Genomic DNA, 12,056 nt, shown 5'->3' on the forward strand with positions numbered 1-12,056 from the left:
ACTACAGAGGGCCGAACAAGGGTTTTTTTGTTTGTTTGTTTTGTTTTTTTTTTTTTCTGAGGACTGCGGGAAGCCCGCCCAACACACCCACCGCCCAACACACCGCCCGGGCCCGCCGCAGCCAAGGTCACCTTGGCCTCCTCCGGCCCTTCAGGGGACCCCTCGGCGGCCCGTGTCTGCCACCACTCGGGCAGAGGGCTCTAACTCCGGCCACCTCGCCTGCTGGGCGGCGAGCAAAGCCGCCGTCCTCCTCCTCCTCTCCCCTGAGGGGAACGCTCCGGGCTCCGGCTCCACTTCCGGGGGCGAGGGCCCATGTCAACAGCCACGGAGGCCGCGCTCGCCCCTCACCGGCGGCCTCGGGGCAGGGGGGCGGCCCGCCCCTTTTTACCTGTACTGCCTGACGGCCAGCCCCGCCGCGGGCAGCCGCGGGAAGCCGGGCAGGCGGCAGGCCAAGTACCGCTCCAAGCTGCCCTGGTCGAAGCGGTGCTGCCGCCGCACTTCGCCGGTGCCCGGCTCCGCCGCCATGCCCGCCCTACGCCGGCAGCGTACGCTGCGCACCCGCCCTCCGCGCCGCTACGCTACTAGCGGAGCTGCCCGGCGTCGCCGCGGCAACCGCAAGAGGCCTGGTCCGACAGGGAAAACGCTCCCCGGCGCCCGGTTAGCGGCTGGCTCCCCCGGGAAAGAAAGCGGCCGCCGGGAGGTCGTGACTTGTCCGCGTTGCCCCGTGGTCAGAACCCGCTCGCTGCCCGCTGTCGGGCGGCAGGAGATCCCCCCTACACACACACACGCCTCCCCTCTCTAGAGGTGGGAACGCTCCCTGAGGGGCCGGCGGGAGCAGGGGACGGCGCTTCCCCGCCGCTCCCGGAAGCTGAGGCGGGCGGGGGTGTGTGGGGGACGGACACGGGGGACGTGTCGCTGTGGTGTGGCCATGGCGGAGCTGGAGCGGTTGGAGCGGCGGGTGCGGGAGCTGGAGGAGGAGCTGGCCCGGGAGAAGGGCGGGCGGCGGGCGGCGCGGCCCCGCATCGAGAGCATGAGCCCGGAGGTGACCGACTCCAACCCTTACAGGTGCGGCCGGGGGAGCGGGGGGGATGAGGCCCAGGGGCTGAGTCGGGGTGTGGAGGATGGGGAAGGGCTGTGGGGTCTCGGGCCGTGGGTTGGGTTCGTCAGTCTGGGTAGAGGAGAAAAGGAGCGTGGATTTGGGCTCGGGCAGGGGGGGGCCGGGGGTTGGAGCTGGGTGTGGTGTGAGGGCGGTGGTGAAGGCAGGCGCTCTGTGGGGCGAGGGGGGGAGATGCTCTCGGATTTCCCAGCCCAGGTGCAGCGGCGGGGCTGTGGGTTATCTTGCTTTGCGGGACAGGGAGAGGGAGCGGAGTTTTTCAGCCGCGTTGCTGATAAATGGGACAGGTGTTGGCATTACATGAGGTCTTATTCCTCTAACTTACCCATTTTAGAGTTTGGTTTGGAGAAGTCTTGAGCATCTGGGACCCCTTCTAATGCTCAACACTTCTGGAAATCTGATGTTTTCTTTTTTTTTTTTTTTTTTTTTTTCTTTTAAGGATGAATTGCTTTAATACAAGTTAATACCTGTACTTTCATTGGTACTTCAATGAAAAACAGCAGTAGCAGGATAAAACGTTACTTTAAAATCCTTCTGGTTATCCTCACAACCTGATATGCTCTAATTTTATTCTAATAATATGTTGGAAATCAAGTTGATCAGAAAATAGCGGAAGGGTCTTCAGTGGCCTGCTGCCATATGGTTCGTTACAGAAAAAAAGTGTAGGCTTTCATTCCGTAAATCAGGGATTCATTTACAAAAATAGTTATGGATCCTCCTGATTTCATTGGTGTTACTCATACCAACTGAATAAGTATGTGAGTTTCTGCAGGGTTAGTACTCTGTTGCTGTTTCTAATAGGAAGACATCAGCTAGCACAGTTAGACTGTCTAGCTGGCAGTCACGACTGCAGCGAAAACAGCAGGCTTGAGTATGATGCTTGGTGGGGTTATTTTTAAAGCAAAACTGATTTTATATATCTGAAAAGCAGAATTCCTATTGAAAATGTAGAGAGCATTTTCTGTGTAATATTGCCATTTTTCTTTGTAGTCGCTTGATGGCGTTAAAAAGAATGGGAATTGTCAAAGACTATGAGGTAGGATTCTATCTGCATTAAAACAGACTTGCATTTTTTCCCCTGTGAGGACCCCTTTGGATATACTGATCTGTATTTTATTTCTTTCTACAGAAAATCCGTACTTTTACAGTTGCAGTAGTAGGTGTAGGTGGAGTTGGCAGTGTGACTGCTGAAATGTTGACAAGGTGTGGCATTGGTAAGGTAATGAGAGTTTTCTTCTTCTACTTCTTTATAGTAGATGGGCCAGTCTTCTTCATGAAGGGTTAGATTCGATTTCACTCAGTTGATTCTGCCCAAATAAAAAAAAGTACTACGAAGAAAGTACTCAAGAACAGCACTTGAGTAAACATCACAAATGAAGAGTGTGTATTTTTCTTATGCTTGTAAAATAGATTTATTTAGGGTTTAATCCTGTATCATATGGATGATTCTTATTGGAATGCTTGCCTTGTGCATGCTCTTATAGGAGCTCATCTGTCTAATCTGCATACTGGATTATTGCAAAGGTAAGACAAAATAAAGAAAAAGGAGGGGGTAACTCACATAGAAGTTTATCTCTCATGTTATGAGAGAAAGTTGACATTCATAAAACTGAAATGCAGTAGATGTCAAGCAGCTTTTTGTCACAAACATTAGTTCATCATATGGCAGACAGAGCTAAAAATTTAACAGCAGTTAAAAATAATTCGATCTGTGTATAGATAAGAACCTCCAGAGTTAATAGAATAGAACATTTTGGGCACAGAGAAGGACATTGGATTCTGAATTTATAATAATCAACATGTCCATGTATTATGTAGGTATTTTAAGTGAATTGTTTTTGAAGAACTACATGCTGAGACAAGTGAAAGAAATTACACGTTTCTAGTTAATGCCATAACAGCAAGCAAGAAAGTGATAACAGAGTTGATAGTGTTCATGTAGATAATCTGTTGAATATTCTTAGTTTAGATCAAATGAACAGATTGCTTTTTATTGAGAGTAGGTTTTGAGACTTAATGAATCAGTTCAGGTGAATGGCAGTTAGAATTCAGTCTTTCATCTACTTACAGTGTTGGTAACTTTTGTACGTGAACTGAATGGGACTGTGGACGTGGGGAGTTGTTTGGTTGGGGGGGTTGTTTTTGGTTTTAGAATGAGTTTGGTTGTTTAAAATGCCCTGCCATAGTGCTCTGGTTGCAGAGTCTTTGGAGATTCACATATGTTAATACAATCTTTATTGTAGCTGCTTCTGTTTGATTATGACAAAGTGGAATTGGCAAACATGAACAGGCTCTTCTTCCAACCTCATCAAGCTGGATTAAGTAAAGTGCAAGCAGCAGAGCATACTTTGAGGTATAACTTAGAGAAGTGGGTATCAAAATGTATTTACCCAGGATGGTGCTTCAGAAAACTGATGTTTCACTCTTAATCACTTGCAAAGTAGCATGATCTAATTTGGAAATTTGAGTATGAAATAGCTGTGGGAATGGTTGATACTTTAAGGACACTTTTGTACTGACCAAAACAGTAATGTGAGTATACTTTTAAAGTATAGCTAATTTTGCCCACAAGTTTGATATAAACTATGCCACTTGAATATGTTGTGTTTTTTTTTTTTTTCATTTAATCTGTGAATTTTTGACAACTATGGGTATATTCTAGACTTCAGAGTGGAAGCTCAAGACTGTAGCAACACTTGCGAAGTTAGGGAGTAGAATGTAAGTTATCATTTTATTTATTAATATTGACTCATACTATTTCCTCCATAAGGAATATCAATCCTGATGTTCAGTTTGAAGTACATAACTACAACATCACAACACTGGACAACTTTGAACACTTCATGGATAGAATAAGGTAAAATCTCTCAACAAAAGCAGATTACTAACTTTTGCTGATGTGTGGTTCTATACAGCCTCACATTTTTTTTTTTTTCCAATTAATGACTTCCAATTGAAAACCAGTGGGAAATATGTATATATGAAGACATTCCTGCCTAGACCTTTTCTCTAGGGTTGGCATTTATTTCTGTTGTGCCATAGTTCTATTTTATATTAGTGCATCTTTAGATTTCCAACCAAAACTGCAGGTCTTACAGGCTTTCCCCAGTATAGAAAAGAGAGCAGATCATGTTTTGACTGCTCTGGAGTAGTTTCAGGTATCCTTTGTAGAATGAAGAAAAAAAAATAGTTATTAGTGTATCTCACAGAGAAGTTCTGAAATAACTTTTCCCATTTGTCATAATGTTTTACAAAGATACCATTCTCCAATACTTTGTACTGTGAGCATATACTATGTAAAGCTTCTTTTAATCCAAAATGCCCATATATTTAAATCCCAGCTTCAGCATGCTGTCGTTTCTTCTGTAGATTTAAGATGCTAGATGTATCCTGTTCTGCGTTTGCACAGGCTTTGCTAGAAATGCACTTCCCCTGTGCTTCCATACTCTGAAGCAGCATGTTGATTGCCATGTTGGTCTTTTGTTCTGTCAGCAATTTCATGCAAAATTCTGATACTTATTTCAGTAACGGTGCACTAGAGGAAGGGAAGCCTGTCGATCTCGTTCTGAGTTGCGTGGACAATTTTGAAGCTCGCATGGCAATTAACACGGTAAGGCCATCAAAGACTTCCACAAGCTCGTGCCTATTTCTCCTCTAAATAATGTTAGGAATTGTGGGGACTAGAGAAAAGATAGGAATGTATCAGGAATCTTCTAAGACATTTCCTCCTTGGTTTAAGGAAACCGAGTCTGAGCTTTTACCCAATTCTTATAAAAGATATTTTATGTGTATAAAAATAACTGTAGACTTTTAAGTTACTAGCAGCTAATGGTTAGTAAAAGACTGTCGTAAGCCCTGTCTGTCTTTCCAAATTATCCTGTTCATATAAAGGTATTATCAAAGCCTGGAATGTTAAATCTTACAAACCTTTTAAAGACTGTGTATAGCTAATTGTATACTTCATATGACTTTTGGTATACTAAAGATGTCTTAAGGCTGCGTACCTAATCAAACTGTTTTTCATTATAGTAGCAGCCAGTGTCGGGTAGGTGCCAAACACATGTGTTCTGCTATCCTTCAGCTGACTTGATGTGCAAATTGCATGCACTGAAGGCACGCAGATACACTGTATCAGTGCTGCCAGAAGTTTATTCAATGAGATTCTGTAGTGTGCTAGTAACTGGATCACCAGTGCCTGTATTTGTTCAGAAGACTCAGGGTCTCGGGAAGGCACAAAGGGCTAGCTTCAGGAGGACAGCTTTAATTTGTCCTTTGATAAACAATTTCTCTTCTGCCTTTTCATGTTCCTTTTTTCTGATCGTAGCTTTCTTGTTGTAGTGGAGGAAGATCAATGTGTTTAATCACTCTCAATTGACAACTTTTTTTTCCTCCATGATACTTGTGCAGTGCTGATGCGTGTGTTTCTGTGTTTATAAGGCCTGCAATGAACTTGGACAAATCTGGATGGAATCTGGAGTGAGTGAAAATGCAGTGTCAGGACATATACAGCTGATCGTACCTGGTGAATCTGCTTGTTTCGCGGTATGCAGTGCTCTGCTGAATTGCTCATTTGTCTTTCTTTTAAACTGGGACTGGGAGCGTGAAGATTAGCTGGCTAGTGAATGTGATCCTGGCACAGCTGATGGAGTAGCTTAAAATTTTGTGTGATCTGTGCTTTTTTTAAAAAAAAAAAAACGGTATTTAACTGAATTTCTTTATTTCCCCTTAGTGTGCTCCTCCACTTGTAGTTGCTGCCAATATTGATGAGAAAACATTAAAACGAGAAGGAGTTTGTGCAGCTAGTCTTCCTACAACTATGGGTGTTGTGGCAGGAATTCTTGTACAAAATGTTCTGAAGTAAGTGACTGAGTTGCTGCTGTTTGATGTACAGCACCATAAGCGAAAGAAACATGAAGGAATGTTTCACAGTGATGGGTCTGGTTCTTTTTATGTGTTTGTGGCCTAATTCCTAAAGGTGTTGGCATCGTTGGACAGGGCTGACATACACACTGCTTGACTCACTGGTCTCTTTACTTTGGATCTGCTGTTCTTAATAGAATTTTTCAGGGGTAAAGAAAAGTCTTCAGAGTTTTCTTAAGAATTTATCTTAGTGCATATACACAGGTTTTTTTTTTCCCTCCCCTTAGTTCTGCATTTAAACATGCTCCCATTTGACATCACTAAATTATACACAAAAATGCTACGTGCTAACTCTTTGAAATTTTGTACGCAGACCACGAAGTAGTAATTTCTCTTGCAGTGTCTGTATTCTAACCTGAGGTGAATTAAAAATAGGTATATAGCAATAGGAGATATTTTAATATTTTTAAGAAGTACTGTCACGTGACTCCAGCTGTTAAAAGAGCTCCATGTGTCAGCAAGGAAAATTCTGTAACAGCTTCGTTTTTGGTTTCAAAACGATGCACTGTCTTTTACAAACATCTTTAAGAACAGGATCTTAGTTAGCCTATTTTTAGCCTTAGCTTGGTTTTGTCAGGTACCCAAAAATTTCTAGTTACAAAGAATAAAAGTGCTGTTTGCAGATGTGCCTACAAACACCTAAGGACCATTTTCAGCTCTGCAGAGAGAGGTATTATATAAAAATGCATAGCGGCAGATGCCTCACGAAGAATGCAAATGTTGCAGCTTAGTTTAAATCTTTATTTTCATTGCCAAGATGACCCTACGGTAAAGATGATTAAACTGATTCTGATTAGGTGTTGAAAACTCTCCCTTTGTAATACAGGGCACCTGAGTGTTTCAGGCAATGGATTAGGGCACAGGAGAAGACTGCTTACATTTAAACTTTTTTTTTTCTGAGTCTGTAGCTGACTTGTTCTCGCGCAATTACACCATAAGAGGACTGGGTTCCATGATGATGCAGTTACACTGTGGTCAGGTGACTACAGTTTATTTTAAAACAATTACAGTAATTTTTTACAACTTCACTAGTGTGAAAGTGTATTCTAAATGTTCTTTGAGGAAAAATTATTCCTTGAGCAACTGAATTTTTAGGTTTGCACCTGTATTTAAGGGTCTGCTTTCTCTGTTTATGTTTCTAGATACCTGTTAAATTTTGGTACTGTGAGTTACTATCTCGGTTACAATGCGATGCAGGATTTCTTTCCAACTATGTCTATGAAGCCAAATCCACAGTGTAGTGACCAAAATTGCAGAAAACAGCAGGAAAAGTATAAGGTAAAAATGTTTTGGGTTTTGGGTTTTTTTCCCCTTTCTTAAAGTCTTAAGAACAAAGCAAGCTGCAGACCTGTAGTAAAAGAAAATGTTCATCACTATTGTCTTCAGATGGTTGCATGTGTTTCTAAAAATACAGTACTTAGATTTATTGTAAAGCAAAGGGTAGACAGAATGTCTTGCATTCAGTTAGATAATACTTCCTTCTGCACTAATTGCTCAACCTTTCTGGCAGTCCTATATTTTTGAGTGTTAATGGGTTTGTTTTTTTTTTTTTTCTAATCTTGCAGGTATTCTGCATTTTTATGCCTAACAAAGTTTTAAATAATGATTGGATATCTTAAATATTTTTAAAGTGTGAATATTCGATTTGATTTTTGCTGTTGTTTAAAATTAGACTATTACATATACTGTGGGGTTTATTTTTTTTTGCCGTTTTTCTTTCAGAAAAAAGAAGCAGCACGACCAAAACAAGAAGTAATTGAACAGGAAGAAGAAATAGTACACGAAGACAATGACTGGGGTAAGTAATCAGCTGGAGACAAAACGATGTTCCCAGTACCAAGCTTCAATTAAATTCTTTGGTTTTGGTGAACGCACTGCAGGGTACACGGGACTCCTCATGGTTCCTCTTTCTTGTGCCTTACACTGCATAACGACTGCTGGCTTTTCATAGGTTTTGACAGTAATACTAACACAACTTGATGTAGTTTTGGCATAATGTGCAGGTCTTAGGGGCAAAAATTAACAGTGTTTGTGTAAAATACTTTCTCAGAAGATGGTCTGAAGATACGAAAGATGTGAGAGGATTTATTTGCTGTGTATTCATTTTAAATATGTAGCTAAAGATCACTTGTCTTTTCCATAACGACTACACTAAGGCATCCCCATAGAGCTTTTTATTCCTCTGAGGCTTTAAATCAGAAAGAATTGTGTTAAGAAATGGTACACGCATTTTATATAACCGTTTCAAGACTGGATAGCTGTGTTCTGTTGGTTACACAATGGAGCAAATAATCTTAGCTTACCATTGGTAAGTGTCCTCACAGTGAGATTAAACTGTTAAGGACATGAAGTCCTGTAGGAGAGGTGCCGCTCTTGTCCACAAGTGCCACGTATGGAACCATTTCATATATTGTAAAGTGAGAATGTTTTGCACTGATAATGGGAATGAAGTAAGTGAAATCAAAGGTCTTTCCACTTTTAAATTTTTTCTATTTTCGAAAAGTAGCTGCAGTTTCCCTTGTGATGTGATAGTATGGTGATTAATGAACTTTTTCATCTAACTTCTAATGGAGTTCTCAATTCCTTTTAATGCAAAGGCATCGAGTTAGTATCTGAGATTTCAGAAGATGAGCTGAAGGCTGCATCTGGCCCAGTACCGGAGCTTCCCGAGGGAATTACGGTAGCATATACTATCCCAAACAAGGTAATACATTTATTCTATCTGAATACGCTTATTTTTTAAATACATCATATAGACGAGATGTATAATATGAGCCTGTTTGGTTACCCTTGAAACCTAAAATAAAATTCTGTCTTGAACAATTCCAGTAAAATTGCACCTCAGTACATCGACTGCTGTCTTCTACGGTCCAGTTCTGGGTTTCTATGAAATACATGTCTGTCAGTATGGATGTCAGCGTGAGTGTAGTTCTGAGTGATAGGAATGAATGTATTTGGGGGACAGGGAAGAGAAAGAAAATGTGAATTTCTCAGTTGATATTTTGGTGACTAATATTTTAACAATATACATTTTGTAAAAGCTATATGGAGTCAAAGAGCAATTAGTGTACCTGGGCAACACAGAATAATCTGTACGTATCACAGCCAGAACGTTACCACTCCCAGTCAGAATACAGTTTAAGTTTATAATCACTTAAGCCTTAATCTTGCAACTGAGTGCTTGGTTCTAGGAAAATGGTGTGGTATAATGGGAATAAAGCTTATTTGGGTGGGGCTTTTTGTTTCCTGTTTTTGTTGTTGACTTTTTCTTCCTGTTCCTAATAGGAGGAGAATTTGATTGCTGAGGAAACAGTAGCTGAGTCTGAAGAAAGCCTAGAAGAACTCATGGCCAAAATGAGAAACATGTAGCAAAACAAATACAAGTACAACTTTGGGAAGTTTGGATTGACATTGGATTTTGAGAAGACCAGACTTTTTTTTTTTTTTTTTAACCTCTACTGAAGCTTAACTGTTCCATTTCATCAGAAATGTAAAGATACAGGGGCAGGAAGGAAACAGACTTACTTTGTTTCTATTCCGTTGTCTAGTCATATCTTTAAGATATGGAGCTGTGCTACTCTAAATTTTAATTTCTCAGCATTGCTAGTGTCCAGACACTCAGTAGAAAATAAAAGATGGATAAACTAACAAAACCAGGCATAGCACATCATATGAAATATCACCTGATGAAAAGAGTATGTAGTATAGGACAAGTGAAAGTTAAAATCTGCTGGAGTGGACAGAGCAGGTCACGGGCAGGTGCTCGTGCCTCACTCACAGTGCTGCTCCTGATTTTCCGGGCACTTGTGCTTGGTGTCGTTCACTGGTCTCTGTAAATTCTTGGCATGAATTGTGCTGTGGCTACTTTTTCTGAGTAATCAGAACATTTCGGCCTTTTCATCTGCCTTAAATAGCTCTGGGATGGATTTTTTTTTTTAAAGTTCCCTAGTTTTATCTGTGTTTTACTACTTCTTGTTTTTAAATTGCAATCGGTATGTTTTGTATCTGGTAATACTTTGAGTATGCTACAACAAGGCAAAGTCTTTTGTTAGTCAAGAATTATAATATCAGACTGGCTCTGAGCATGCTACTCTTACAGCTGGCAGATGCTTTTCATGACAAAATCTGTAAGAATTACCAGCAACATTAGAAAGAACAGGAGATCTTGTCTGTCTCTTCAGAAATCTGAGTAAGGTGTTTTTGTCAGTTATTAAACTTTTAGCTGTAATTCTGATCCATCTCCATCATACAGACTGTATCAAGGAATGTACTTAATCTGAGTTTGTTTAGTCTTACAAGTATCTTCAGTGGAACAGCTGAGCTATTGTATTTGTCTTGTAAATAATGTTAGTACAGTTGTGTTACCTTCTAACTTATCAGGTGTTAAAACGAGCTGTAAATGTACACATCGCGTAGTGCCAGTACACTGCAGAACTGGAAGTAGCCATTTCAAGTATTTGAATTATTGTGGGTATGTCTGATCCAGAACTTGATCACTAGATTTAACTTAGAAGAACATCAGTTTCAGCCTTTGCAGTAAAATACAAATGTTAGCACCTTGGGCTGTTCAAAAACCAGCATAATGCAGCTAACCCTGAACCAGCTAGTAGGGGTAGGAGCGGGATTCAACCACCCTCTAAAAAGCACTGTTGGGGCTGTGCTTCTGTTTCTTAGGGCAGCTGAATGAAGACGGTTACAAACTTCACAATCTGTTTCCTCCACAGCTGACCCTAGATTATATTATATACATAAAAATCCTCTATGAAGCTGGTGAGGGAGGTTTGGGGTGGGGTGCATTATACTGTAACATGGAAGTGGGTTTTTTTTTGGATTAAGTTCAGTTTGGGATAAACCGGATTTTAGAAATGAACTGTAAAGGAGGGATGGGAAATAGAATAGTGAGATCGTGTAAAAGGTACATACTGGAATCTGTGTCCCTGAGTCTAGGCTACCTTGATCCAAGTGTCTAGTTAAACATTACTTACATTTCTTTGCAACTTTACCTTTCTGTTGGGAACAAGACAAGCGCGGCACACACCTGGCTCTGGAGATCAAGGCAAACAGCTGACCCATTCTACAACAGCTCAGTTAACCCAGACTCAACTATTCAGCTGCCACGACTGCTACCACCTGACTGAGAGCTTTAAGAGAGGCAGCTGTTTACCATTTTACTTCATGGACAGTTTTATGAGCCAATAAATACACTTCTGTACGCCCACTTACAGTTCTTATGTTACTTTCAGACTTTCAACTTGTATATACAAGAAGAATTTGAAATTAGAAAATACATTAAGATGATTGTATGTACCAATGGTTAAAATTAAAGAAAAACAGCATCACAAAACAGCTTTAAGGATCTTTTAATTAAAAAGACATTTACAAGTATAATCTACTCCAACTATAAAATGGATGGAAAATGTATTACTTTTGTTATGAACTAACAAAGTACATTGCAATAGTTTAGTCCAGTGTTGTTTATTTGGCAGTCTTAGAGTTTTCAGTTTTTACAGTGTATCATGAACGTTACTAAAATGTTGATATTCTGAGTGCATGATTGAATCTCCCTTGAAACTGGTGACACTGTTTGGAGGTGGAGTTCTCCTACACAGAAGTACTTTTTGGTATACACCACATACACAAACCACTTTTTAATATCCGTGAGGTTCACCTACAAATACACGAACACACGATCTTAAGAGCGTTGGGACTAGAGCTGCATAAGCTCATGGCCAGCACCCAGCCTGGCAGACCCTTCACTATTACTCACGATCCTCTTGCTTCCTGTAGGAAGTTTGCTTTGGGTTGACAAGGCAAGCATGTTGTTTCCTCACCATCCTTGCTGACGCATCATGGATGGTTGGGATGTGGTACTTTTTAGGGACTGATTTTTCTTTCAAAAGGAACCCTGCAACCTATGAATAATTGGAGATAACTCACTCAAGGGAAGAATAATCCAGAACTGGAAATCACTGAAGGGGGAAAGTCTGATACAACACTGAAGGGCTAGAAAGTAGCTTCTTAT

At 41.0% G+C, this 12,056-nt stretch overlaps 2 protein-coding genes across 5 annotated transcripts in view; one reads left to right on the forward strand and one right to left on the reverse strand.

Moving 5' to 3' along the window:
- The window catches only part of ACAD11 (acyl-CoA dehydrogenase family member 11), a 36,386-nt gene extending 35,576 nt beyond the window's left edge, over positions 1–810 (reverse strand). For 2 of the 4 annotated variants that reach the window (XM_042806385.1, XM_042806384.1), the window contains exon 1: positions 389–810. In XM_042806385.1, the coding sequence (XP_042662319.1) occupies positions 389–525 (137 nt within the window). In that variant the 5' untranslated portion in view covers positions 526–810. The remainder of the gene's footprint in view (positions 1–388) is intronic. The other 2 variants (XM_042806386.1, XM_042806387.1) reach the window with 2 other exon arrangements.
- An 86-nt stretch (positions 811–896) lies between these two features.
- On the forward strand, positions 897–11,252 carry UBA5 (ubiquitin like modifier activating enzyme 5). Its single transcript, XM_032991207.2, has 12 exons — positions 897–1,065; positions 2,105–2,150; positions 2,244–2,333; positions 3,358–3,467; positions 3,885–3,971; positions 4,640–4,724; positions 5,552–5,656; positions 5,844–5,971; positions 7,177–7,312; positions 7,757–7,832; positions 8,632–8,738; positions 9,320–11,252. Exons 1-12 carry the CDS (start codon positions 929–931, stop codon positions 9,401–9,403), a joined length of 1,191 nt encoding a protein of 396 aa, XP_032847098.1. The 5' UTR covers positions 897–928; the 3' UTR covers positions 9,404–11,252.
- The last annotated feature ends 804 nt before the right edge of the window (positions 11,253–12,056 follow it).

Source organism: Tyto alba, unplaced genomic scaffold (assembly GCF_018691265.1).
Source record: "Tyto alba isolate M040663 unplaced genomic scaffold, T.alba_DEE_v4.0 Super-Scaffold_46, whole genome shotgun sequence".
Classification (NCBI taxonomy): domain Eukaryota; kingdom Metazoa; phylum Chordata; class Aves; order Strigiformes; family Tytonidae; genus Tyto; species Tyto alba.

What these genes read in the sequence shown, in the direction of transcription:
- UBA5 (XM_032991207.2), top strand. Translation starts at nt 929, where the DNA reads ATGGCGGAGCTGGAGCGGTTGGAGCGGCGGGTGCGGGAGCTGGAGGAG. An exon ending in ACCGACTCCAACCCTTACAG is followed by an intron (nt 1,066 to 2,104) that starts GTGCGGCCGGGG and finishes TTTTCTTTGTAG; the next exon opens with TCGCTTGATGGCGTTAAAAA. An exon ending in AACAGCAGGAAAAGTATAAG is followed by an intron (nt 7,313 to 7,756) that starts GTAAAAATGTTT and finishes TTTTTCTTTCAG; the next exon opens with AAAAAAGAAGCAGCACGACC.